The sequence below is a fragment of the Xiphophorus couchianus genome, chromosome 11, assembly GCF_001444195.1.
Source record: "Xiphophorus couchianus chromosome 11, X_couchianus-1.0, whole genome shotgun sequence".
NCBI classification, from domain to species: domain Eukaryota; kingdom Metazoa; phylum Chordata; class Actinopteri; order Cyprinodontiformes; family Poeciliidae; genus Xiphophorus; species Xiphophorus couchianus.
Window position 1 is genome coordinate 19,305,556 of NC_040238.1, and position 27,409 is coordinate 19,332,964.

A 27,409-nucleotide genomic window follows, 5' to 3' on the forward strand; every position below is an offset into this window, starting at 1 on the left:
TGCAACAGTTTCGTACATTTTTTGAGCAAGTGAATACATTTGGAATTAACATGAAGATAACAGACTTATAGCCACTACAGGAATAAAAACATAAGCAAAATTAGCTAGAGTACATTCAGTCAATCATCATTATGAGTATTTATATTTTCCAAGAATAGCAAAAACTTTTCCCATAACTTTTTGAACACACAATATTTACCCTTAATCATAAAGGTGAGTTTCTCCAAGACAAGAGAGCTTGAGAATGTAGACATCCAGGTTTTAAATTTAGGTCTGGTTACAGATTTCCAGGACCTGGCTATACTATATTTGACCTGCACCAAACAGTAAATTATGGATTTTTGATCAACCTTGCTTATTTGAGTTTGAGTGGGAAAAATTCCTAAGATACACAACCTAGGACAGGGATTAAGTTTAGTACCGATGATAAGTGAAATTTTATCCAAAACCTCTGAATCTCAGGACATTCCCAAAGGCAGTGAATCAAATTGCCTTTATCTCCACATTTAGCACATGTATCCGGGATGTTGGAGTTAAATTTATTTAGTAATGTTGGAGTAACATATGTTCTCATCAACCATTTGTATTGGATTCATTTAAATTGAGTATTAATAGATTGTGTCTGTGCCTTCAGACTGGCCCTCTGCCATTCCTCTACTGATATATTACATTTCAAGTCTTCACACCAGGCCAATCTTTTGTGTTCTCAGGATGTCTGGGATTCTGTCTTTGGTGATGCTATAAAAGCGGGATATTTTTAGGCCCTTCCTCAAATGGTAGTTTGTTGCCAGTTCTTCTATAGAAGTAAGACTAGGTAATGTTAGAGACTTTTAAGTACCCAAGATAAAACTTCTGATTTGCATAAACTTAAAAAAATGTTTAGTTGGAATGTATGTCAAATTTCTGTTTCAAATCTTCAAAACTCATCATAATCCTTTTATCAAATAAATCAGAAATTTTGCATGAACTTATAGAATACCATGTTTTAAAACCCATGTCTTTCCTACCTGGTTCAAATGTCATGTTGCACCAGATCGGGGAGAATTGGGATGGTGTTGGTATTTCATTTTTGAATTTATGTACATCATAACATACTCACATAGTGTTTTTAACAAATGGGTTTGAAGTATTTTTTAATAACTCTTTGCATTTCCTTGAGTATAGATATGAATTTAGGGATAAGGGAGTGTTATTTATATTTTCTATATTTACCCACGACAGAACAGTTGCTGAAGACCAGCAGGATGCACTAGAGAGCTGAGCAGCCCAGTAATACCACTTGAAATTTGGCACACCCAGCCCTCCTCTGTCATATGGAAGATATAATAATGATAAGCGTAATCTGGCTCGTCTGTTGTTCCAAATGAAGTTATTTAGGATTGTTTGAATTTTTGTAAGAAACCCGTCGGGAGGATTAAGAGGGATAGCCTGGAAAAGATATAGGAATTTAGGGAGAATGTTCATTTTGAGAATATTTATACGGCCAATCATAGATATAGGTAAGGTAGACCATCTATCAAGTGATTCCATTGTTGAGTTAACCACCGGTGTGTAGTTTGCCCGAACCAGATCATCTATGTTTGGAGTAATTTTTATGCCTAAGTAAGTAAGGCTGTCTTTTGCCACCTGAAATGTGTGAATTGGTGGATTGTTTCTTTTATCCTGTTTTAAAAATAGGATGGCAGATTTAGATTTATTGAGTTTATAACCAGAAATATAACCAACCTCATTGATAGTTTTAAGTAGTTGGGGGATTGAGCAATTTAGATTGGACAACATTAAAATAATATCATTGGCAAATAACCCAATTTTAGATTCAATATTTTGTATTCTGACATCATGTATGTTTTGATTATTCCTTATGGCAATAGCCAATGGCTCAATTCCCAGAACAAAGAGGAGAGGTGAGAGGGGACAGCCTTGACCCTAGCTAGATTAAATGATTTAGATACAATGTTATTAGTTATAACTGAGGCAGAGGGTTTATTATAAAGTATTTTAATCCAGTTTATGAAATAACTACCAAAACCAAATTGAGAGAGAACTTTGTAGAGATAATTATGTTCCACTCTATTGAATGCTTTTTCTGCATGAAGTGAAAGCAAAGCTGTATCAGGATGTTCATATTTAGCATGAATTATATTCAGTACACGATGGATACCGTGGTGAGCTTGCCGCCCCTTTATAAATCCATTCTGATCAGGGTCAGACTCCCTACTTTTACAAATTTAGAGCATACTTAGAAAGTCCAGAGGATACTTACTTATACTTATCTAGCAACCCAGAACAGGAGAATCTACTTTATATGTTAATTTATATCAACATTATTAGATTCTTTTTCTTCTTTTGCTCTTTCCCTTGGTTTGTTATTTTGTTTGTATCTCCTTTTAATTCAGGTAAAGCACTTTGAATCGCCTTGTTGCTGAAAATGTGTGATATAAATATAATTACCTTACCTGACCTTCAAAGAAACTTTTTTCTTTTCACTTAATGTTTAATATGCTTGAAAAAGGCAAAGTGTGGCACTTAACTTCTTTAGCAACTATATTTAGTGTGCAGAAAACTGTAAATTCTGCTGTTTCCTCATGGTGGTGTAGGAAATATAACTCGGATTTTTTAAAATGAATTACTAAAATAAATCAATTTTGAGATAATATTCTAATTTATTGGTATGCACCTGCAAATCGAATGAACTCAGAGTTAAAGAAGTCTCTTCTTTTTTAACAAAAAGTAGAACAGCACAGAACTCAAACTCAAGTATCATAAAATAAAGATTTTAAATATTTTACTCTTTAAAAGTAAAATGTTTAACTGTTTTGCTATTATGGAAAACTATGGCTAAAATCATGAAGAAAAAATATTGGATCTATTTTGATTTGTATTCAATGTTCTCTCTCTAATATGTTTACAAAATTAACTTGATTGTAGAGAAACAAAATATCACTAATCATTTTTTCTGCGGTGGATTTTATTTGTATGTCAAGCAGTTTCTTTTGGTATTGATTTAAAAAAAGTTTTTTGTTTTTTTTCTGTCCTACCATCACAATCAAATATGATGGGCTTTATGATAGACGAGGGAAGATTACACATCCTTCTTTCTATAGGAGAGGCTGGATGGCAACAGAGGCAATCATTATCTAGCAAGATATTTATTCTATTCCCTGAATAAATGTACTCAAATTAATAGTTGGATTTCTCTAAATGTTTTTTCTCATGCAATAAGTACCACTTCTTTATAATTGAAGTGCCAAAAAATGTAGTTGGTGTAAGCATCATGTTTTAGTTTTGTTTTGAACTATTTCACAGAACAAATGTCTGTTTCTTCTACAGGAACAGCCATCCTCTGCACAGTTCAGTATTCTGCTATAATGCCACAACTCTTGTGTGTTTTACCTTTCTCAATTTGTTCTTATTTGGTTTCATTACCCGCATGCCTGATTTGCATGAATGTAATGTTGATAAAACTAAAATCTATTTTAGCTACATACAAAGAGCTCTGCTGTAATTGTTTTCAGACAGGTAGATGTGGGAAAGTTTGCTTTTTTTTTTGAGAGAGAGAGACGCCACAGTAGTGATGAAATAAGTTGTGAGAGTACTGCGGAGTATTTCTGCACTGCTCCTGTTGCTGTGAGGGGAGTTAGTGGGGTTACTGTGACAGTGCATTAGCAGCCAGAGTCCATTCTCTGTGTCCCCAGAGAGACCAGAGGAGGCATATTAACATTCTCCTGAGAAGGGCCACAGGATCTGCCTTCAATGCTGTCTGACTCCAAACAAAAGATGGTGTGTTTGTGCATATGCACATGTGTGAAACTCAGCAAGCTGCCGGTGAATGTGTGTGTGGCTGTGAGCATCAGCAGCAGAAAAAAAACAAAAAACAAAGAGAAGGAACACAGGGAAACAGCCTAAAGTGGAAGAAGAGGCTGGGTTCCAGTATGTACTGGTCAGGGCGGTGAATACATCTTTCCTCAGACAGAATATGTGCTGCAAACATATAAATAAATCAGAAATACAATTAGATTTTTTTATAAGAACATTACAATATCTTACTCCATCACACAGAGACACGTGATGAGCTGCAGGTTAAATTTGAATTTTTCACTCTAAACTTACTGAGGTTGAATTTTTTTAAGGAATGCTTTGCAAAAGTCTTTGTTACTCATAAACCTTTCCAATTTTTTTTTACTTTAAAACTTATAAAAGACTATAACAAAAGTGAAAAGAGTATATTACAAATCTGAAATGTTTGGCATGGATTCAGTGCAACCTGTTGGCTTCAGAAGCCACTTAACTAATAAATGTAGTCACCTCTGTGTACTTGTGTTGGCTGGTTTTATGTTTTTATTTGCTGGGAAATGTGTTCCTACCCAACAAACTTCAATATACAGCTCTGGAAAAAAATTAAGAGACCACTAATCAGTTTATCTAATTTTACTTTCTCTAGGTTCATGTTTGAGTAAAATTGGTCTTTTATTCTATGAACTACTGACAACATGTCTCTGAAATTCCAAGCAAAAATTTAGTATTTAAATGAGAAACGGTTAAAATAACAAAAGAGATGCACTGCTTTCAGACCTCAAATAACGCAAAGAAGACAAGTTCATATTAATTTAGAAACAACAATACTAATGTTTTAACTCAGTTCAGAAATCAACATTTGGTGGAATAACCAGGTTTTCAATGGGGTTCAGTGCAGTGGGCTCTTCATTTTTTCCAGAGTTGTATGTTGTCAGAATTATATGTCAACAGTAAGAAGTGAAAGTTATAAAGAGGGAGGTAAAATAATTAAATTTCTTGAAAAAAAAGATTGTATAGTATTTTTGTCTCCCCAGTGTAAATGCTCCACATTATCTTCTCTCTATTCTTTGTTGTTGTTACTAGTGTTACCTGTGCCTATTTTCTTAATCAATAAAAGTAGTAATTATGCATCCACTGATCTTATCTCAGCATTTGGGTTTCTAAGTACATAATACACAGTTTTATTTGTAAAATATCTTTGGATTTGTGCATCTATCCATTTCCTTCCACTTCATATTTATGCACAGCTTGGTGTCGATTTACCACCTACAATCCCAGTAAAACACATTCAAATTAATGGCGGTAACCTGACAAAATCTTGAACAGGTAATGAATTCTTTAGTACGTCGGTGTATGTCTTTACAACCAATTCCCTCTTGAAACACTTGAGAGGTTTTGCTTTAAGAGAAAACTGCATTAGTTGCTATGCAATCTGTAACTAGGTGACTTACATGCAGCTCTTCATAAATACTCCTACTCATGCACTGCTACTATTTTTATTTGCTCTTCTGTTTATATGATGCTCTTTGATGATTGTTTCTCAGAACTGGGGCTGGTATTAGTTGTGCTGAGCCTTAATGTGACAGGTTTTTGTGTTTTCCTTTTGGTTTTTTTTTTTGGTCTCTACAGCATATACCACTGCTGGTGCCTGCCTGCATCATTTTCATAAAGTACAGACATTTTAGTTTAGATGCATAACTGAGACATCTGGCCTTCATCTCTGCCTCAAATATTTCAACATTCCACATGATAACCGCGGCATGTCATGCAATACATTTCTACTCTGCTACTGTGATTATAATTCACAGCAGAAAGACTCTTCCCCGCTATACAAATAAAGCAAAGCAGCAGCCACTTTTCCAAAGTTACTGAGTCGATAGCTGATAGATTTTTAGCTGCGACCTCATAATACTGGTAGTTCAGTCGATCTTGCCAATGTCTCGATTAAATTTCACACTGCAGTGAAAACTGTGGCGTTGAGATGGTGGATGGCTCAAAGACTTGGCTTTATTTGAGCTGTTAGGCTTTAGTGGACCTGAAAACAGGTGAAGGCAAACACAAGAGTCTTGGACCGATCAAAATCACAGCTCCGAAAAAAAGTAAATATAAAATGGACAACTTTATCGATTAACCCAGGTGGTTCTGATATTTAGCTGAACTAAATAAATACAAATAATGCTGTACTCAGTATTTTCTGTTGGATTTAGACCACAGTTAAACCTCAAATTATTCAACCTCCTCTGCAAATTAAATGTGTGTGAAAAATGCAAAAAAATTCTGTAGTGTGTCCAACACATATTTTACACAAAGACAAGAATTGCGACGTCAAAAGAATTGCCCAAAAAGATAAGAGAACAAATAATTGCCTTACAGATACAAGAAAAAGGGGGGCAAACAAAAGCAAAGGACTTAAACGTCCCTGCAGATAAAATCGGAAGCAAAGTTTGGAAGTTTGAAGGAATTGTAGTGATAGGAAGCTGTCAGCAGCAAACATTAGATTCCAGAGGAGCAGGTAGACAAAGACTCTCGTCTCACTGCAGAAGACCTACAGCAAGACTTGGTGGCTGCAGCCAATCAGGTTTCAGTTTCCACCATAAGGCCCACATTAAACTCTAATAATGTGCAACACTTCTGTCCCAAAGGTTCAAGAAAAGCCAGTTTGGACTTCCAACAGGATAATTATCCCCAGCATATTTCAAACTCCACCACGGTGTGGATTCAGAAGACGTCCTGGAAGATGTTAAAATAGCCACCATGAGAATCCGGGACGTCTGGTGGGATTTGTAGAAGACAGCAGCAGCATGCAGATCCATGAATATTAATGACCCGGATGCCTAATATGAACTGGGCAAAGATTCCTCAGGAAAGTTGACAGGAGGTTTACAGCCAATCAGTGAAAAGGAAAATGCCAGGAAATAGCCTGCAGCATATTGACTGGAAAAATTAACACCCAGCTCTAAGAAAAGTATTGGTTGGTCAGGGATTGTTTAAAAAAAAAGTACAAATTTCATGTTGTGACATATGAGATTCAGTGTTTGCATAACATCAAATTATTGTGTTGTTTTTAACCCTTCCAGACAGAACGGAGCGCCGGCGATCCAGCCAAATTTGCAGTACCGTATTTCCGCCACACGTTTCTGCAATGGTTTCTGAAAGGGGAGACGCTGCACTTTCCAGCCAATATCAGGTTATTACGGTAATTTCACCCCGTTATACCAGGCAGTGAAATTAATCTGAGGGGCGCTCTTTAAAAGATGGTAAATTGCAAAAATAACTTGCTATATATTGAAAGTTCCAGTTGTTATGGATAAATGGGCAAATATATATTTACTCAGAACATTTGAAGAACTGCGTACAATTAAAATAAGCAAAAATATCCAGGCGGAGATTTGAATCTTAGGTCTTAAAGTGTAATTAGTGGTTTTATAATAAACTGATTCAACAATTATTCTGTTTACCATTTTCTAAACAAAAATTGATAATAAATATTGTGACATAACCACTTCTGATTTTGTCTAAACAGCTTTTTCTCAATCAACTGCAGGAGTTTAAGGTGAGAAAACATTTTAAATCATTCACTTCTCCACAACATAATGCCCGGTAGTCTGACTTTTCTCCTTCCAAATAAAGGGTTTTATCAAATTAACAAGGAATTTTTCTGTTATTAAAACTACATTTGAAATATTTGCAAAAAGTGAGCAGCATACGGCTTAAAGACTGGAATGATGAAGGCTTTGGCCTGGTAAATGCAAGGTCAGTGTAGAGCTACAGAAAATGTAGAAACAAACAGAAAAAAGTAGAAATCTGCCAAGTGCAGATGGATAGATGTCTTCTCATGGGACAGCCTGTTTTCTTTATGGTCTTTATAATTTCAGCATAATGCTGTCTTCTTGGCAGAATGTCTAAGAGGATGAAAGACCCTCTGAACTCACTACTGCGTCTCTTTGACCTCCACCTACTCACATCCACGTTTTTCACCAAAGCAAAGGCTTTTACAGCAATTCATCGAGGAATATGCACATGTGAATCAGTTTCTTTACTTCAAAACCATATTGTGCTTATCTGTAATAACAAAATTTAAATAAAAAAAAGACACCTGATGTTGTGCAACTTAGTTTGACAAATAGATGGAACTGGTATGAAACGTTTGGCTTTAATAATGTATGTTCATAAAAAAATTATATATGACCAGAACACTGTTTGGTTTTCCAGAATAAAACAAAGCGGTGCTTCAAGCAGCATTAAAGATCATTTTCTGTGAATTATAACCACTTGTTTAATCTGGATCGAGGCTTTTACTTACAGATGTGCGCCTAAGTGAGCTATACTATGTGTGTTGTATACCCTATACAGTACCTTTGAGCTTTCTTAACATTTTTAACAAGGAGACTGACCAACACAAAGTTGTGCATGAATGCAGTAATGTATACAAAGAAATCATTTTGATTTCCTTGGAAATTGAAATCTGGAAAGTCTAAGTTTGCCTTTGTATTTAGCCAGCTTGGGAAGCATCTTTTAAATTGTAATTGGATGTTGGGGTATTCTTTACCAACTCTCTTTATGTGAGCTGAGATGTTTTTATATTCTTCTTTGTGAAATAGCTTAAGCTCAGTCAGTCAGATTGGATCAGAAGTAGATGAACCATTTTTTATGCTTCTTCCACATAAGTTCAGGATCTCTGCAGCTCCTCCAAAGTCACCGAAGCTCTCATGGATGCTTTTAGGTAGATGGTCGCGTCTCTCTTCACAGATGTGTCCTAATCCTCATGTGATGATCTGGACGACTACAAGCTCAAAGCTGAAATATTTATTTGAGAAGCTGATTTCGTTTTTGCAGACGAAATTTTTGCAGATTTCGTCTGCAAAATTTTTGCAGATGGGTCAACATCACCTGGACCCAGATGATGTTTGTATTTGGATGGCGGTTTGAGCGTTTTACTGTGAGATGTTCAAAGTTTTTACATTGCCTTATAACCAGGTTCTTCACAACTTTCTCCTTACACTGTGTTGTCTGTCCCTTTGTCTTCATGATGCTGTTTGTTCACTAATGTTCTCTAACAAACCTGGATTTATATTACGGTGATGTCACACCCAGGTTGACTTCTGAAGGCAACTAAATGCTTTGGATTTTATTTAGGAGTATCAGAGGACAGAGGATGAAAGTAAGAAAACACATTTAAAAAGAAATAAAAAGTATCATGTATCTTTCGATCTCTACTTGACATTGAAGTCTGTGGTTGTGAAAAGCACAATCAGTGATCCAAGGACTAAACACAAAAATTAGTGAGAGATTATGACTTGTATATATATTTAATAAAAAAAACAATGTAATTGGGAGATTACTAAATATTGTGATGATAATATTGAGGTTTCCCCAATTCTCCTTTTTTATTTTTACATCATTGCTGTGTTTCCATATCCTTTAGCGTCTCGGTTAATAAAATCCATATTAAATGAGGTATTACTAGTTTGCAATGTGTCAATAAATGGCATCCAAGATCCAACAACACACAAAAAGCAACAGAAATTGTGTACATACAGATATTATGACAATTAGTATGATTCAAAATACTAATTTTCAATATAAATTTCTGTTCAAGAAGGTAAATCCCACTGGTGAGATTTGAGGAAAAGTTGAACTAACTCAGCTTGTTTGCAACAGTTAGCTGAAAAGAGGATCCTACCCAAATAAATAGATCCAGATTTTGATTTTGTTGTTTGAAACGTACAATCTGGGATAAAGCCTCAAAGTTGCTTTTTTTTCTTCTTTTTTAAAAAAAATCAGAAGCACCAAACTGAATCAATTAAGTCACTGAAGGAAGAATAGGAAAGAATCAGAAGTGAACAGTTCTAGTAAAAGACAGACGCTCCTGTCAGAATGGTAAAGTCTGGTTTGGACAATTTGGTTCAAGCTCAGAAGCGATGGGCAGACTGGCAGCACACGCTGTAACAAGATGGCGGCAGTCTGCTGCAGAGAATGTAGTACTCTCTGTCCTGGGAGAGCCGAGACAGAAAAAAAAAAAAAAAACGATCTAGACGGGGCAGCAAAGTGCCAAGTGTTACAGTGATTTGGACCAGAGCAGCCAGATCGGATCCAGAACCCCTTGAAGCAGCAATAGGTAAGCCGGGTGTGAGAACAATGGAATGGCTGCCTCCCAGACAGAGCTGCCGTACTGCAGTGATAAGGGAACGAGAACGAGGGAGGGGGGCGTGCAGGAGGTAGACACACCTGCTTCTGCTGCTGGAGCAACAGCAGCTTCTGGAACAAGCAAAAGGCTGGAAATGAAGCAGCTCAATCCAGACATGAGCCCAGCGTTTGTACGGCGGGCAGAGGGCATCTCAGGACTGCAAGAGCAGCGCAGAGGTCAAAACCCAGCAAGTAACAAGAGAGGGAGGACAAAAAGCTGACATAAACCACTTAAACAGGTCACACATGCTCTTAAATGCACTTAGAAATCAGGGCTCAAATGATCCAAGGTAAAACAATAGATGTTTTTTTTTATTCATAGTTTTACCACAAATAAAGGAATAAAACATGATTCGCCTCTGTTAGAATAATTATCTAAGTTCATTTACTTGTGAGTTTATTTGAAAGAAAAGACAATTGCCTTGGTCTGAATCTTTGCTAGATAGGAATTAAAATAAACCTATCAGCCTCCAAAAGATATTATTTTCTATTACGCTTATCTGATAATAACATTTTAATAAAACTCAAGAAAGTCTATTTTATAGAAAACTAAAGTTGATGACAGCCTGGAGAAAACAGCTCAGGTAGGAACAAGTTAAATATACCAGAGGATCATATACATACGCTGCAGGCTCATAATAAGATTACACAATGCAGTCTAATTTTCTTTATCGCCAAGGTAGAATAATAAGCTTGTGTTCTGTCAGTCAGAGGCTTCAAGGTGTACCTGGTTTGTTTTCTTTCCAATGAACTCCCCAACCTCCTTTAGCTTTTACCTGACAGTATCTGGGACGATCTGATGATTTGTTTCCCTGATGGTTACAATATTTACAGCTGAGAGATCCACAAAGTTTCAACTGAGGTCAAAGATCTTGTTATATGACAAACGCAGACACATTTCAGTTCAGACTTACTTATTGGTGTATTTTTCCTCTTTGTCTTAAAAATATAATGTCATTAACTCAATGTTAAAGGTTACACTAAGCTTGTAAATTTGGGAGCAGCATCAGTTTGACATCAAACTGAGTGAAACTGAAATCTATACTCTTCATTTGTACTTTGAAAAACTTGAATCTTCACATTTTTCACATTTTGTGAAAGATTCAAGATAAAAATTAATTGAAAGGGAAGTGATTTATTATTTTGGAAATTTTTACAAAGAAAATCTGAAAAGTGTGGCATGTTTTTTTGTTTTTCCGCTCTTTTTGACTTGGTGCCTCTAAATAAAAATCAGTGCAATCAAATTTAATTTCAGAAGGTGATGATTACTGAACAGAGTGTAACTGGATGTAATTGAATCCCAGTATAAATATGCTGCTCTGTGAAGGCCTCAGATTCGCAGACAGGTCAGGGAGGAAGCTGTGATGAAGTTTAAAGGGGGGACTGGTCATTCAACCATACATTTTGAAAACCTCACAGAGCACTGTGCAATTAATTTTCTGAAAATAAAAAGAGCAGTTTTGAGCATTTCCGGGCTTTTATGGGAGACTTACTGAAAAAAGGCAAACAAAATCCCATTTGCGGCTTGCAACAAGTCCTGTACTTAAATAAACAGCAAACATGTAAAAGACGGTGCTTTAGCCAGATAAGAGCAAAATGAAACCGTTTGGCCTAACTGCAAAATATGTTATATGTGGCAGAAAATGAACACTGCACCATAAAACATGCTGATGGCAGCATTATGCTGTGGTGACACTTTCTTCAGCAGGGCCAGAGAAGGTGGTCCGAGTTAAAACGAAAATCTGGACCCGAGGCTGCGGCTCAACTTTCAGGAGAACAACCCATGAACATTTTGCTTACAAGAAGGGGAACTATTATAGTTTCTACATGTGCAAAGGTAGAAGAGACATAAGAGAGATACTCCAAAAAAACATGCAACAAAATTTAGTGCATGTCACACTTTTCAGATTTTTATTCATAAAAACAAAAACACGTAAACTTTCCTATTGCTTCACAATTATGCAGTAATTGTGTTGCTTTAGGGTTAATAATATGGCAAGCGGGTGCAAATTTCAAGCCCAAACTGTATATTTACCCCCCAAACCGACCAATTATTGGCTACCTCGCTAACATACCACTTTATTTGTGGTACTAAACATAAAGTAAAAACATGACACGTTGATTGTAAACATCAACATGTTTTATGTATCTATAGTTAGAAAAAGCCTTAAAAAGCAAAGTATAGTAACTGTTCAGCGTTTTGTCTCCATGCTGTAACTCCAGTAACATCTGTTTAGTTCCAGTGTGGCTATTTAAATGATAAACATTAAAAGTAATAAAAATGTATTATGTTTCAAGTTGCATGTTTGTGTGGATCAAAAAAGAAAATAGTGGCCCCTTGACCCACTGCAGGGGAAGTTTAATACTTAACATCTACTAAAAATATGAATATCAAGTTCACAAAACCACACAACATATTTTTTTTCTGAAAATCATGCTAAGGAATAAATCTTATTAAGCAGATGCAGGATTTCAAGTTTAAATTTTAGACTTTGCAAATTACACAAGAGCATTTTATATTAGCCAACACAGATTTCACATCCAACCTAAATTGTGCACAATATATGGATTTCGGTAATAAAATATCATTACAGTAATTGTTGGCAACAACATCCCAAAGTAAATCCACATTTGACAAGTCAATACATTTAGGCTGTTAGATGGAGTAGATGTGGACATCTGACACTAAATGACAAAGCTCTATAGTATTACAGGAATTTATTACACATAATATCATAGCAACATTTAATGAAAATATGGTTATGGTATAGTTTCCTAATATTACACCTACTAAATACCTGACAACATAAATTAAACAAATCCTTTTTCATCTATGTGCAGAGAGCTGCAGATTTGAAAGCTCATTCAGTTTCTTTGCTAATCAGTATTCTTTAAGGATGACACAATGCACCTAAAATGGTAACTTCTTCTGCCTTATGAGAGCAAAAACCTCTTCAAAGGGAGGTTGAAAATAGCGCCTGAGCTCAAACTGATCCATCCTTGAACCACAGCCCATCTGAACTAATGAAAGAATGAGGACAAAACATCAAACAGCGTCTGCGTTCAAATGCTGCTGAAGTTTCATTAGACACTAAGAGCTACTTGAGACAAGATTAAAAAATACAGGTGATATACTACTGCATGCTGTAGAAGTGGCTGCAGGGTGGAGGGATGGGGGTTTACTGGTGAAGGTTACTGTGATAGCAGGTCATCTATACTTCATTAGTCTCTATGCACATACCAGGAAAGGCACGGAGAAACTTTGACTATGACGATGCAAAAGTCTGGCACTCAGCAGATGAAGACCTCAGCTGACCTCACTTGCAGCATTGTGCGGCATGTAAAACCTTGACTGGTGCTCCGCTAATTCTATTCTCCAACCAGCCGCATGAAAAACACTCTGAATGTAACGTTTCACCTGAGTACATTCATATTGTCGTTAATGAAGAAGCCATCCTGCTGTATTGAAGTATAAGTATCTATTTAGTTCTGAATGAGTTTCTCTTTTCAATGTCTGATGTTCGCATGCAGTGACAAAGCCAGCCTCATTGGTTGGATACGGAAAAAGATGATATTTATGAGGTCAAACACAAGTGTACTGAGCTTTCAGTGTCACGCTCTCACCAGTACTTTGTGCTGCTCTCAAGATAAGACATTTTGATTTCGAGTCTGTGGACAGCTGGGAACAGGAGGTGCTTTTCCTTAATAAGGGCTATACACAGTAGTTAGCAGTTTGTTGTAGCATATTAAAAGTACAGTGTCTTCTGCAACCGAAGTGAGGTTCTGCTATATTCTGTCTGCAGAGATGTCTGTGTAAGATTACACACTGTGGGTGTAACCCAAGTCTCAGATTCCTCATTCATTCACTGTACCTCCCCACAAAACAATGCTGCTGAAAATCTGACAGTGCATCGCCATGTCACCCCACCTCGTCTGGTCATCCCTCCTCCCCCGGTCACATGTCTCTCATAGCCACATTCCTCTAGCCATCTTTCCTCTCATCCCCACCCCTACGGTGCACAAGCTGTGCATGCCTCTGGGTCTGAACTCTTCCATTTCCTGAAAGAAACCCAATGTTCCTCTTTTTCGTTATCTCTATTTGCATTCGTTCTGGATTGAAAGTGCCGCTGGATGAAATAATAACAATGACAATAATAATAAAATGCTGCCGTTTGGTCTTTGCTGCGGTTTCTGTCCTTCCGCCATGTTAAGCGTGGTTTTGGCGTTTTGGTTTACAGAGATGTGTGAGTGCCCCTCGCAGCTCCCAAGAACCCAACCCGTGCACATCACAGCAAAACGTCACAAGTTAGGGTCTCAGGGAATGAGAAAGGTACAGATCACTTCTTGTCCGGCCTTTTTCTGTGCAGACGCTTTGGCTCGGGCTAAAGCAACTTCCGCTCTCTGTGGCTTTGTGCTGTAATATAACTGATGTCACAACTTAGTCACCATCGCCAGGCTCATTTCTCGCAATGGATTAACTTTAAACTCCAGGGACATTTTTTGGCCTATTTATATACTGGATATGCATCAACTACGACACCTATTGAAGATCAAAAATTTTTTACAATCTGATCTTCTAATGTACATTTGACAGTGTTTATGCACAGTAAGTCATCAGTGACTTACCATACACACCCAGACAGAGACCTCTTTACTCTCACATGTTGCTCATGAATCAGACTCAGCATATTTGGCTCGCCTGTTACTGCCACAGCCTGACTCGGCTAGACCTGCATCAAACGAAATTGATTTTTCATTTAAAAAGCCATAATCTAGCAGAGAAGTCAGATGAAAAAAAAAAAAAGGAGAACAACAGATTTCATACGTGGGCTGCAGGGTCTTATACTTTCTGTCACAATGACATGTCCAAGCACAGCGGGACTGGCAGACCTGCAAACCTGCACTAGTCGATTACTTTATGGAAAGAAACTCGTTTGTGTGGTGGAGAGAATAAAATCCGACCTGCATGCGAGATGGAAAGGGAGAAGGAATAGGAGGCTGGGAGGAGTGGTGAGATGAGATGCAAGGAAGGAGAAAAAGCAAGAGAGGAAACTCACCCCGTTGGCCGAGGCGGCTTACGCTGCCGCAGTCCTCAGCGTGTCTCTCTGCAGGTCATCTTAGCAGAGGGAGAGGAGATGTGGCCAGACAAAACGTAAAAAGAGAGAAATCTGCAAGGGAAAAGAAAAGGGAGAGGGAGAGAGAGAGAGAATGCTGCAGAGAAAAGTAGAGGAAGATTTTAGTGCCGCCTTCACTGGCTTTGTTCAATGGATCGCTCGAAGTAGTGCACGAGGCTTCTCGAGCAGATTGCTGCCGTCTAGCCGTCTGGTGCTCAGACATGCGAGACTGTACCATGTGCAGCCGGAGAGAAACAGAAGGAGAGGCAGGGAAACACAGAGAGAGATGCAGGGGGAAGCAGGTGCAATGTTAAAGGGGAGAGGGATAGACAAGTTTAGATCGGAAAATAGCGAGGACTGCGGACGACGACAAAGTCAGAAAGAGTTAATGTGTAAATCTACCTTTAAAGATTCTCTCTCTCTCTCTCTCAAAAAAAAAAAGATTAGAGAAAGAACGAATGTGGTGTGGCACAAGAATGGTACGCACAAGGAAGCAACGAGCAGCTCGATTGGCCTGAGCTGCTACTGTAAAAACCGTGCTGACCAGTACAGAAGAAGCTATAAGAAAGAGAAACTAAATACATCACAGTGACAGCCGTGATACAGCAAAGTACGAGAAATGTATCTGTAACGGTCGAATCCAAAGGAAATCCCCTAAAGCAATTCAAAAATCCACACCTCGTGCCACAAGAATGTGAAATCTCAGCATTTCCTAAAGTTGTCTGCATAAATCGCAAATCAAATCTTAAAATGAAACGACATGGCAAAAAAGCAAATTTAAAAAAAATCTAAATTCAGCAGATCTGACACAAACGAGTGTCAAAACGACTACAGGAGTGAATTTTTGGGGGGAAAAACGTGAAACGCCTGTTGCTGTAGAGCTCCTGCCTCCTTTCTCCATGTGACTCTACTGCCTGTCGGTCTATCTGGTCTCCTGGCACAATCTGCCTCACGTTCCTTCTTCGGGCCTTTGTCTTTGGCTGTATCACACCTCTCAGCTTGAGCTTGTGCCGCTTTGATTGCCTTTCCCTCCTCTGCCTCGTATGCTTCATGGTTTTGTAGGCTCAAGTCCCCAGGGCAGACAAACTGTGGAGCCCCTGCATGCCCCTCTGCCTGTGACACACACTCACACACACACCCACGCCCGCACACAAACACACACACACACACGCAAAACATCAAAACAGCAGGAGAAGAGTGAGGAAATTCAGATAATTTTCTATTCATTTCCTTCCACAGCTGAAATCACTTAGATTGCAAAAGGCCTGGTGTACAAAGAGAAGCCGAAAAACAGAGAAGCAGAGGAAGAATGGAGAAAGTGTTGAACATGAGCACATAAGAGAAGGAGCAAAGGCAGAAAAAACAAAACAAAAAGGAGGCATGTTTTCATCTTACAGTGTCCGTTCCCAAGCTGGCTTTCATTTCAGACAAAAAAATTTCCCCTCCGGTCGGCAAGTCCACTATTCTGTTCCTGTCTCCCTCGCCCTCTGTGTCTGTGAAAGTGAGTCGGTATTACAGCGTGCATTTCATGGAGAAAAGGAGGGTGGGAACAAGAGAAAAGGAGGGAGCAAGGGAGTAAACGCACTGGTTCAGGAAGAGGTAAAGGAAATGTAACTGTACGCCTGCTGGTTGGTACTCCTATGTTTGATCAATGTTACTTCTTTAAAGTAGCAGAAAAGGATTGTGGAAAAAAGAAGAGATGAAAGACGAACGCGAGAGGACTGGGGAGAAGAGGGAATTACCGGAACAGGGTTCTTTAGAGGGACAGCACACAATGGACAGTGATCAGTAAAGGCAGAAAGAAGCCTGTGTGGTCCCATTCTCTCCCTCTGCTGGTTTTTATCTTCGTCCTGTAAAGCTCAGTCCGATAAAAATCGATCGTTCTGTTCCGTATTTTTATTTTCTACATTTTTCCGAGCAGTTTAAAAAAGTTTTTTTTTGTTCAGGAAGCTCCTCGTTTAGATCCAAATTTACATTACGAACATGTGAGTAACTATTAATGTTCAGATAAAATACAAGGAAAGTGGAGTGTGTGTGTGCATGGGGGATGAACGAGAGAGCTCGACGGTGCCTCCTGCTGTACAGAGTGTTACACTACCTCATGGAGAGAGCACCGTAGCACACAAAGAAGGATGCAAAGCACAAAAAAGAAATCGGCAAAAAGCAAAGCAAAATAAAGCACTTCGCTTGCACGAGGGCAAGATATACAAACTAGAGTAATTATGCACTGACTAAATAAACCCGGCAGATTAATGTTGTGTCTGCTGTAACTGTACACGCTCGAGCTCTGAGAAAAGCTACCCCGTACCCAGGGCCTCTTCTTCATTCTGGCTCAAAGAGCTCCCTAACCCCACTGCTGTCGAACCCGGTGGCCTTGAGACAGAGAGCAAAGAGTTTAAGTGGAAACAGCCTCTCATCACCACGATGCTCCACGTACTTCACATCTGCACACAGCAGCATACCACAGCACCAGGAACAACCGGCCAAAGCCTCGGAGATCACATCTGAAAACTTCTTTGAAAGGAAAAAAAAGCATAATTATGCTTATCTTATTATTTGTCTGGCTGCTTTTAATCATCCTTAGTGTCAGGCAGTTTACAAATAAAATCCCTCTTTAAGCAGAATTTGATCAGAAGTTTATTCACAGAAACACGTTAATCGGAACCAGCTGAATTGTCTCCGAGCATGCACAGGAATTCAATCAGAGTACACCCCAAATTAAACAATAAATAAGTAAACCTCCAGTTGCTGTAGATGATTTTGGGGTCTGTGGGTTTCTTGGTCTGAAGCAGTGAAAGTTGTTTTTATCGCAGCAGCATGTTCACCGCATAGTTGCACTGAGGAAATATATCGTTTTGGTTAAGTGAAATTAAACTTTGTTCATAATTGGCTGCCAAAACCGTGCTCTTCCCCTTGCGGGTGTATGGTGTTTCCCCCATTCAGTGGCATCTCTTTTATTACAGCGTCCCACAAACCTCAATGCAACGGTACTTTTCCCTTGACTCTCAAACATCTGAAGCACTGTCCTGTGCTCTGTCAGGATTTTAATTAGCTCTTCCTGTCACAAATATTGTCACACGGGACGAGATGCTTGTCTTTTTTAGCTGGTCCAGATATTTTTTTTTCTGTTACTTTGCTCTGTAAAAATGTGAAAACATTAAAAATGTAGCATTCTTTTTTGCAGAAATAACTGCAAGAACCCCCACAAATACATCAAAGTTGTTCATATTTAAATTCCTGGTCAGAGTAGAGTGTGTTGTGTTTCCTCAGGGAAAGCTAGGAGGCTGTACAGTTATCTCCTGTGGTGTCACTCTGAACTATACAACCTACTACCTCAGCCTGAGGAACACAGAAGGACGACGGCTCAGAAAGGGCGGAGCGAGCAGCTGGAGGGGCAATTATATTGTTCATTGTTATTGTGAACCCACCCCCCACCCCCCAAAAAAACCATTATGAATATGATGCTATCCAAATGGACAAATAGTCACAGCTTGTTACTTTTACAGTTTGAACCAAGTTTCGACTATAAATCCAATCAATTGTTGGTGTGTCTAAGTTTCAGCTATGACCAAACATAATTGTTTAACAATAAAGTTGAACTATAAAATACAGTATTGTAGTAAACTACCCTTTTCTAATAATGTGTAAGTAGAGATGTACCGGATCAGGTTTTTCCTGGCCAATATTAATTTTGGGTTTTTCATTAAGATTTTAACCCAAGACTCAGAGAGCGAAGGACTCTCCAAGTCCTGAGCCTGGAGATAAAATAATACTATATCTTAAACCAATTCAGATCATTTTATTTGAACTCATTTGAAATATATTTCAACCAATTCACAATGCAGATAAACAATGATACTGACTTTATTTCGCAGGTATCTATGTAAAGGAAGACAGGATTTGTTTTCAAAAAAATTGTTGACGAATTTTGACTGATTTCTTTCTGAATAGATTTGTAATACCGACTGCCTGTGATACTAACACACTTTCAGACACAGAGGTGAACAAAGGCAGAAACTGAGTACTGCAGTTGCTCAGTGGAGGGGAATTTTTTTTCTTATTATTTGAGACAATTTCCAATTTGTTTTTCAGATTGGACGGGGATTTTCTGAAAAAACTTTGATAAATTGCAAATATTTTTTTTCCTTACCAATTCTGGAAATAACACAATATTCCTTCCTTCATTTTCAGTCAGACTTAGAATGAAGGAATGATAAGATTTTCCCAATTTATACTTCAAACTTCCCCAATCGTTATCTGATCATTACTAAACTAAAAAAAGAATCTAAAGTGTATGCTTGTGGTTTATTTAATTATAGGAGTTGTTAGTTTTAATGCATTTACTGGAGAATTAAAAAAGTGCGCTATTTTTCAGGATTTGAACAGCTAATTTCTAAACTTGATCGGTACATATCTACATGTAACCTTCCTTTAAGAAAAGTATTTGTTTTTCTAAAGCTATCCAAAGAGAAAACATTTTCATCTGCATTGAGAAAAGTCAAACATGAAAACATTTTAAGCCCTTATCTCCAAATCCAGAGAGCAGAATGAGTCTGAACACTTCACCATGTTCTCTATGTTAGTGGACTGGGTCATGAATGGGTAACATAGTGAAAATGTCATCCACAACGTTACACCATAACACAGTCTTCCAAACTGGGTGGGGTCACTGCACAAACACGTCACATGTGGGATAATTTTGGCTGAGAAAACCCCGTATCCAAGGACTCAGGCTTCGTGTTGTTTAATCATTAGAACACAAACAAAATCAGTTCCAGCCTTTATAACTATTGAGTAAAAAAAAAAAAAATCTGCTGCAGAGCTATTCCATTACTTCTGTTGTTGATTTTTCTGACAGGCGAAAGGCGAGTGGAGAATTTGCCAGGAAGACACATACCTATAGATACGAGCTTGCGTAGCCAGTCAGCACAAGTTCGGATCTACGGGTTTGTGGCAACTAGCATTACCCATTTCAAGACAGGAAAAACCCACAGAAACATTCAGATGCGAAACTCACTCTATGCTCCTCCAGGTAACTATAGTTATTCAAAGAAAAAGAGTAAGACAAAAAAACAAAACAAAAAAAAAATCGTAGAAACGGTACAATTTTAATAGTAGACACCACGAAGAAACAATCATTTGTCTTTTTTTTACATTTATAAACACCTCTTAAAGGTAAGCAAAAAACCTATAGATCTCATATGTCCAACAGAGGCGAGCTTTGAAGTTGCAATAATGTTCTTGAACAGGCCAGAGCACATGACTGTGAGGGTAATGAGGTGTTTGTGTAGCCTACTTAACCCATTCGACTGAGGTCAGCATTCATGTCTAAAATATCACTCAACAATAAAAGAAAGCCCTAGAATGGCATTAAATATTAAATGGGTTGATGCAACAAATCTGAAATCAGCTGGATGTAAAGCTATGTAAATAAAATGTGAAGCTACACTATGAACAACCCTCCCATAAAAAGGTGAAATTACAAGATCATATTAGAGCTATGAAGTACTGCTAAAGTAACCCTGCACCATATTCAGTGTGTGTGTATTAAAACCAAAAACAATAAAACCACAAAAATTAAAATAAAACAAAAGCGGTTCTGTATAAATTCCCTCTTCGTAGTAATCTAATCATATTTATGCTTTCATCTTTCCGTCTTTCTTACTACCGGCCATACAACACAGTAAATAATTGTTAAGAAACAAAAATAGCGAACGATTTTAAAATACGCACACCCAGATAAAAATCATCAGACACACATCATATGATGCTTATTGGAGACTACTCTGACAGAGAGAAAACTAAAAGCAGTCTGAATTGCCAACATACCAGGGGACACAGGCTGGACCTGATGGTCAAATGTCCTCTAAAATCAGATGAAGTCAGGCTTGAGGAGCAGTGCAGGCCGGTGCTTTGGCGTAAATAACAAAACCCCTAAAAAAACAGATACATAAATCATCAGTATAAATGATCTGTGAACAGCAAAGCATGAGTAGCATTCAAAAATGCAATATTCATGCACACACGTTCCAAAAATCACGCACTTACAAACACGTGGTGGTCCATGCACACCCTTACAGTAAGACACAAATGGCCAAAAAAACTACAGGCAGCAAAGCAACGATTCAGAGAAAGTAACGAGGTAAAAAAAAAAAAATCTAAATAACACCCGAAAGTGAATTGATAATATTCCCTCGTTCACTCCCAGTTACGCCCTCATAACCCGCTGTCCGGTCCCTATTTTCCAGGGTACAAAGCCTCAAATCGCCTTTGAAAAAAAATGGTACGGCAAGAGAGAAATGGCAAAAGGTTGAATGCGGTGAGATGTGGATGAGGAGGAGGCGCAGCGCAGGGCTGGCTACAGAGAAAGTGGAATTTGTGACCAAGCAAAGGAAAGGGTGGTGTTTTCTTTTTTTCTTCCTTTCTTTTTTTCTTTTTTTGATGCTTCATTCTGCTTGGCTTTTTTGGATCCCAGCAGGATCCTTGGCTTCAGCTCTGTCTTTTCTTAGTGCTGCCAAAATCTGGACATATCCCTTTGTCTTAAATTCTGTTACACAAAATTAGTCTGAGGGATGGGTAAAAGATATAACTGAACAGAGACGAGAGCCAAATGATCTGTCAACAAAAGTGGAGCGAAAGTTGTTAAAGAAAACTCTAGAGAGGAGAGGAGCTCCGTAAATAAAGAAAAAAAAAAGTCACGATGGATACAGGTTTTTGGTTGCCTCTCAGTTTTTTGTTTTTTTTTTGTCCTGCAAACAGATTATTTCCAAAGTGCAACAGCCGAAACGTCTCCAATGCTATGCCACGTAATGAGAGAGGGAGAGAGAAAGCAGCCACTTTTTTCCTTTCCAAAATGGCTGAGGGCTGAGAGAAAGCAGCTCTGAGCAGAGAGGAAGAGAGGTGCACCCCGTCCTGCTCGGAGGAGGGCTGGACGATTCAGCCAGCATCACTCCCTCGTTTCCCCCTCCTTATTTATGCCTCCTTTCAGAGGGAACGAATGGCGTACAACCGTGTTGTTGTGAATCCATTAGAAACTGTACTTGGCCTACCAGCCAGGAGAGGCTGCAACTGCATTAGTATGTCAGACTTTCAACAGGAATCTCCCATTTTCGAAGATATTTTTTAAAATCTCATTCTTTTATCATTAATCTTGTTTAATTTTAATTTTATTATCAGCATGCAAGGCAAATTGAGATGTCATTTATAAGCCTGTAGGATCTTTTTTTTTTTTTTTTTTTTTGCACTGCAACAAGTTTTAACATTTTTTAATTTTAAAATCTGAAACGCGCTTTCTGTTGAATTCTCTGTTCAGTAAAGTGTTATACATGTTTTTATCATATTTTGATCTCAGCATGAATCACATTTATTTGAAGCACAGATTTAGCTGAATGTGGTTTCTGTGCTTTCTCTCTGACGTCACAAGACTACAGTACGTGGTGAAGCAGCTTCACTGCTGCAGTCATCCATGCTCTCTTCAGAGCATCTCAAGGCTATAACCATGGGCCGATTCTAATCATTGTCTGCTTTCTTTGCCTTGATCCCTGAAACGTCTTTCAAATTCAGCATAGTCCAACGATTTCCATCAGCTGAATGATTAAAAATGTCATGAATATTAAAAAAATAAATAGCAGACAGATAGTATCCTTTTTTTGTAGGGAAACAGAATCACAGCTTCAAGATTCAATCTTAAAGTACACCTTTAGATTAAAAGGGTACCTTTTGACTTGCACACTTTACAATCATTTAAGCAAGCCCTGAACGTTTTTTATTTAAAATACGAAAACTAAATACGAAAATACTAAAAATATCTGACAGCACAATAAACAATTATTCCAGGTAAAAAAAGAAAAAAAATCCTACATATTTCCACTCTGTTAAATCGGTGCACACTTTAGGTAAGCCAAAGTTTCAGTCAGAGCAGCATTTCTTCCTTCACTATGCAGTTCAAGTGCCTTCACTGAGGCAGCCACTCCTCTTAAGTATCCTTAAGACATAAAAAACTAGAACAGGCCGTACAGTAGCCCGATTTGGCACCGACATTTTTAGCCTCTGACAAATAAGTGAGCTTGCAAACAGATACATGAACAATTACAAGTAGCACAAGAAGCCGCATCTTAAAACAAAAACACCCGTCCACCCATTAGCTTATTGGTGTTTAATAAATAAGGAGAAAAGCTGGGTTCAGCACGTTATGCGCCCAGGATACCAGTTCTGCCACAGCATGCCAATAGGCTGCTGTCTGCTCCATGGCCACCACTTGAATCTAAATGAACAGATTTGACTTTCAGGATATTGCCAAGAACCCTGCCAGAACCACAGAGAAGGGTCTCTCCAGAAACAGAAGGTTACAGAAAACAGAGTAACCAACATGGGCACAAGAACAAACCTAAAACAAGGTCATCTCTTACAGGTACACTGAGAGCCTGGGAAAAAGTGGAGAAGAAAGGTGCCAACAATAGGTAGAAGTAATTACCTCGCTGTTTTACATTATGTTTCAAGCACCGAGGGTCGATGAGTGTCTCTATAAGGAATATTCAAGGTTGACCAGGTTTCTTTGACTTTATTTAGAGCCCAGGTCTAAACGTAGCTTGAGCAAGGACACTAAAAGTCAGCCATGTTTCACTCATTTCATCCAGCAAAACCACATTCAGGCATCAATTGACATCTTCACCTTTCAGTTTTCAACCACAATGTCACATTGTTTGGATGCAAACAAAAAAATAAACAATAGACTTAGAGTACATTTCTGCCCTCAAGCCTGATGCAATGACTGCAGTTCACCACTCAATATGAAGGTCAAATAAAAGTACTTAATTAGGAATCATGATTTTTCTTTTCAGCCATAGTATTTAGAGCCATTTCACAAGTTTAAAGAATCAATTTAGCCCAAATGACAAAGATGCACCAATCAACTGACCAACAATTGAAATGTATTAAGTTTCCCTTAGTTGGCTCCAGTTGATGATGGACAGGTCAAATACTGAACTTTGCTTTTCTAAATTAAATGCAACAAAACTAACAATATGCCACATATCCTCTCTATAAAAACACTCAAACCAACATGCACTCGTCTTCCGAGTTTAAAATAAATAAAGGTTAAGGGCATACATCAGATATAAAAAATCAACACACACTGATTTTGGTGAAATCAAAAATTAAACCTTGCCAAACGCATTGTATCTTTATATGCAGTAAATTTTAATGGAATATACCTTGACTGATGTTTCATAATCCCTCTTTTTAAGGGTTACAGTTTTATGGTGTACACACAACACTATTGAATTACTGTGCATCTTTACCTTAATACCTATTTTTATTGCAATGATTTGACCCTTTGAAAACTTTTTTAAATCTACAGCTTTTGGATGCAAATTAGTAAATGTTGGAAAAATCCTGGACAGGAGAACTTTGTTTCTACTTTTCCCAACATGTTTAGTTGGTTTTTCAGTTGAGTGGTACAAGAAATCTCATACATTTAAACGATCTAACATATATATATATATGTACAGTACAGACCAAAAGTTTGGACACACCTTCTAATTCAATGGGTTTTCTTTATTTTCATGACTATTTATAAGGCAAGAAATCCCACTTATTAACCTGACAGGGCAACACCTATGAAGTGAAAACCATTTCAGGTGACGACCTCTTGAAGCTTATCAAGAAAATGCAGAGTGTGTGCAAAGCAGTAATCACAGCAAAAGGTTGCTACTTTGAAGAAACTAGAATATAAGGGGTATTTTCAGTTGTTTTACACTTTTTTGTTTAGTGCATATTTGCACATGTGTTATTCATAGTTTTGATGCCTTCAGTGTGAATCTACAATGTCAATAGTCATGAAAATAAAGGAAACTCATTGAATTAAAAGGTGTGTCCAAACTTTCGGTCTGTACTGTATATATACGTATATATATTTTTTTACATCATACAAAATTCACAGGGTTTTTTTTTATTAGTAGAGTTAGTCTTGAAACGCCTTCAGTTTTATTGGATTCAAAACCACTACCTCTATCAAATTACTTGTGGCACAGATTTTCTTTTTTATGTCTCATAATCCTTAGAGTAAAAAATAATCAGGAGAGTAGACCTGAAAGAAATCACTATCAGCCAGAAATGTCTGATTGGGGCGACTCTAATGAGTGGTCTTGTGTCACCGCTTCAAGTTTTTATGATAATTACTTTTAAAGTTGTTAATGAAGGACCAGAAAGCCGGTTAGTTGCTGCTGTTGGAAACTTTCACAGTAATCCCTCAACCTGTGAATGAGTGCAAACTCAAGATGGACACACAACAGCACTATTGGTGAATTTTTGGGGAAAGAACGAGATGGATGCGACTCTTTTTTTTAAGCATAATTTGTTTACAAAAGTGAAAATTAGCTAACTCCCACTAGATTTTGAAAAAAAGACATGCTACTGTACATAGATGCAAAGGAAAATTTAAAGGAAACTGGTTCAGATCATTACGCTCTTATCCATGTGAGAACAGCGTATGATATTCAGTACGGATGCAACAGCTCCCAAGGTTATCCGGCACATTATCAAGTACTTGGTACATGTGTTTGCTGATCCTATAGTTCAGATGACGTTTGTTATCAAATATTTAGAGACAAGTCATTATCACATCAGAAAGATGGTTTGTTTTCCCTTTGCAAAAGAAGACTTAAAGTACTTATTTATTTACTCAAATATTGAAAGCCATTACTCTTCATTTTACCTGCTCTACAGTACTTTGTACACTGAATAATAATAATTTTCTACAGAAATTATTCAGTTACTGTAACCACCTATTGTTCTGGGAGCATTCGCATCATAGTAACTTGACAAAATGTCCTTTAAATAATCCTCTATGTCCTAAATGGAGTGCAGGCGACAGCAAAATCTGCAGTAACGTAATTCCGCCACACATTGCAAAACATTCCAGCGGTTTCTGAAAGGGGAGACGCTTTCCAGCCAATATCGGGTTATTACGGTAATTTCACTCCCACCGTAGCAGGAAGTGAAATTAATCAGGGGGGCGCTCTTTTAATAGATGGTAAATTGCAAAAAATAACTTGCTAGATATTGAAAGTTCCAGTTGTTATGGATAAATGGGCAAATATATATTTACTCACAGGACATTTAAAGAGCTGTGTGCAATTAAAATAAGCAAAGATATCCAGTATATCCATTTTAAATTGAGGACATAAAGGGTTTAAAATTGATATCAACTCATTTAAAACTACAACTAAATCAACAAATCTGCCAGAGCTCGGAATTGGTCAATTATTCCTTGATCGGCTCTAATAGACGATTGGCAGGTCAAATACTGAAAAAGTTTTTATTAAATTTCTAATTAATCAAATGATATTCAGAAACTAAGAACACCAACCATTGTTTTAAAAGATTAATTAATAGTGTCTTAAATTGATCTTTTGTCAATTGAGAGTTTGATATGGGTTAGGAACATATATTATTACGGTACTTATATTTGCTTTATGTTCTTTTATAATATTTGGTGAACAACTTGGTCAGATCTGAAAGACCCCTAGAAATGAGCACAGACTTTGAAAAACATGGTTGGTGCATCGCTATATAAAACTTTAAATTCAAAGCCCTACCACACTTTCTCCTTTTTGCACTTTTGTCTTTTCCACATAAAAAGCTGACTCTTTATGTGTAACGTTGACCTTTTGATGCACTGTCAGCAGATGATAACCCAACAATATTTCTTGCTCTTCAGTGACCTTAAAGCATATTTCTGTAATAAATTTGTGATAAATCAACAGCTTACTGAGAACTACTCACACGGTTCCCCTTGGCTGTTTCTTCTTTGAGCAGTCTATTATCTGGTTTCACTCCGTGTGCTCTTGTGGGTCTGTGCTCCGTTGAGGACAGAACAGACTGTAGGAGTTTAATCTGGTAACCAGACTATAATAAATCACATAAAATAAGTGGAAACGCCTTCATGTTTCTTTGTCAAGATTTAATAGACACACACACACACACCAGATTACACTCAGCACTGTGATAAAGTTGGCATGTTTTTATTGTTGCATATGTTGCATCCGTTTTTAACACAATCATTGTAGCAAAAAAAAATTTTTTGTACTAAAAATGAGAAGTCCAGAACAATCCAAATCCTTATTTTCCAAAGGTTTAATATCTTTAGAGCACAAATCAGATTATCCTGAAAAAAGAGCACTGAAAATGTATAACCACAACACATTTTTCTTTTACATATTAGGCAGGATTTCTGTCCATCTATAGCAGAGAGTTTGAACAAAAGTCATTCATCCTGGTTGCCAGAACAAGGAGGGGAAGAAATCCTATAAATA

General features: G+C 37.7%; 1 protein-coding gene across 1 annotated transcript in view; it reads right to left on the reverse strand.

Moving 5' to 3' along the window:
• LOC114153022 (sorting nexin-19) overlaps positions 1-22,087 on the reverse strand; it is a 59,266-nt gene extending 37,179 nt beyond the window's left edge. The window contains 2 exon segments of the mRNA XM_075410505.1: positions 20,925-21,029; positions 21,144-22,087. Coding sequence (XP_075266620.1) covers positions 20,925-21,029; positions 21,144-21,161 — 123 coding nt within the window. The 5' untranslated portion in view covers positions 21,162-22,087.
• Positions 22,088-27,409: the final 5,322 nt, after the last annotated feature.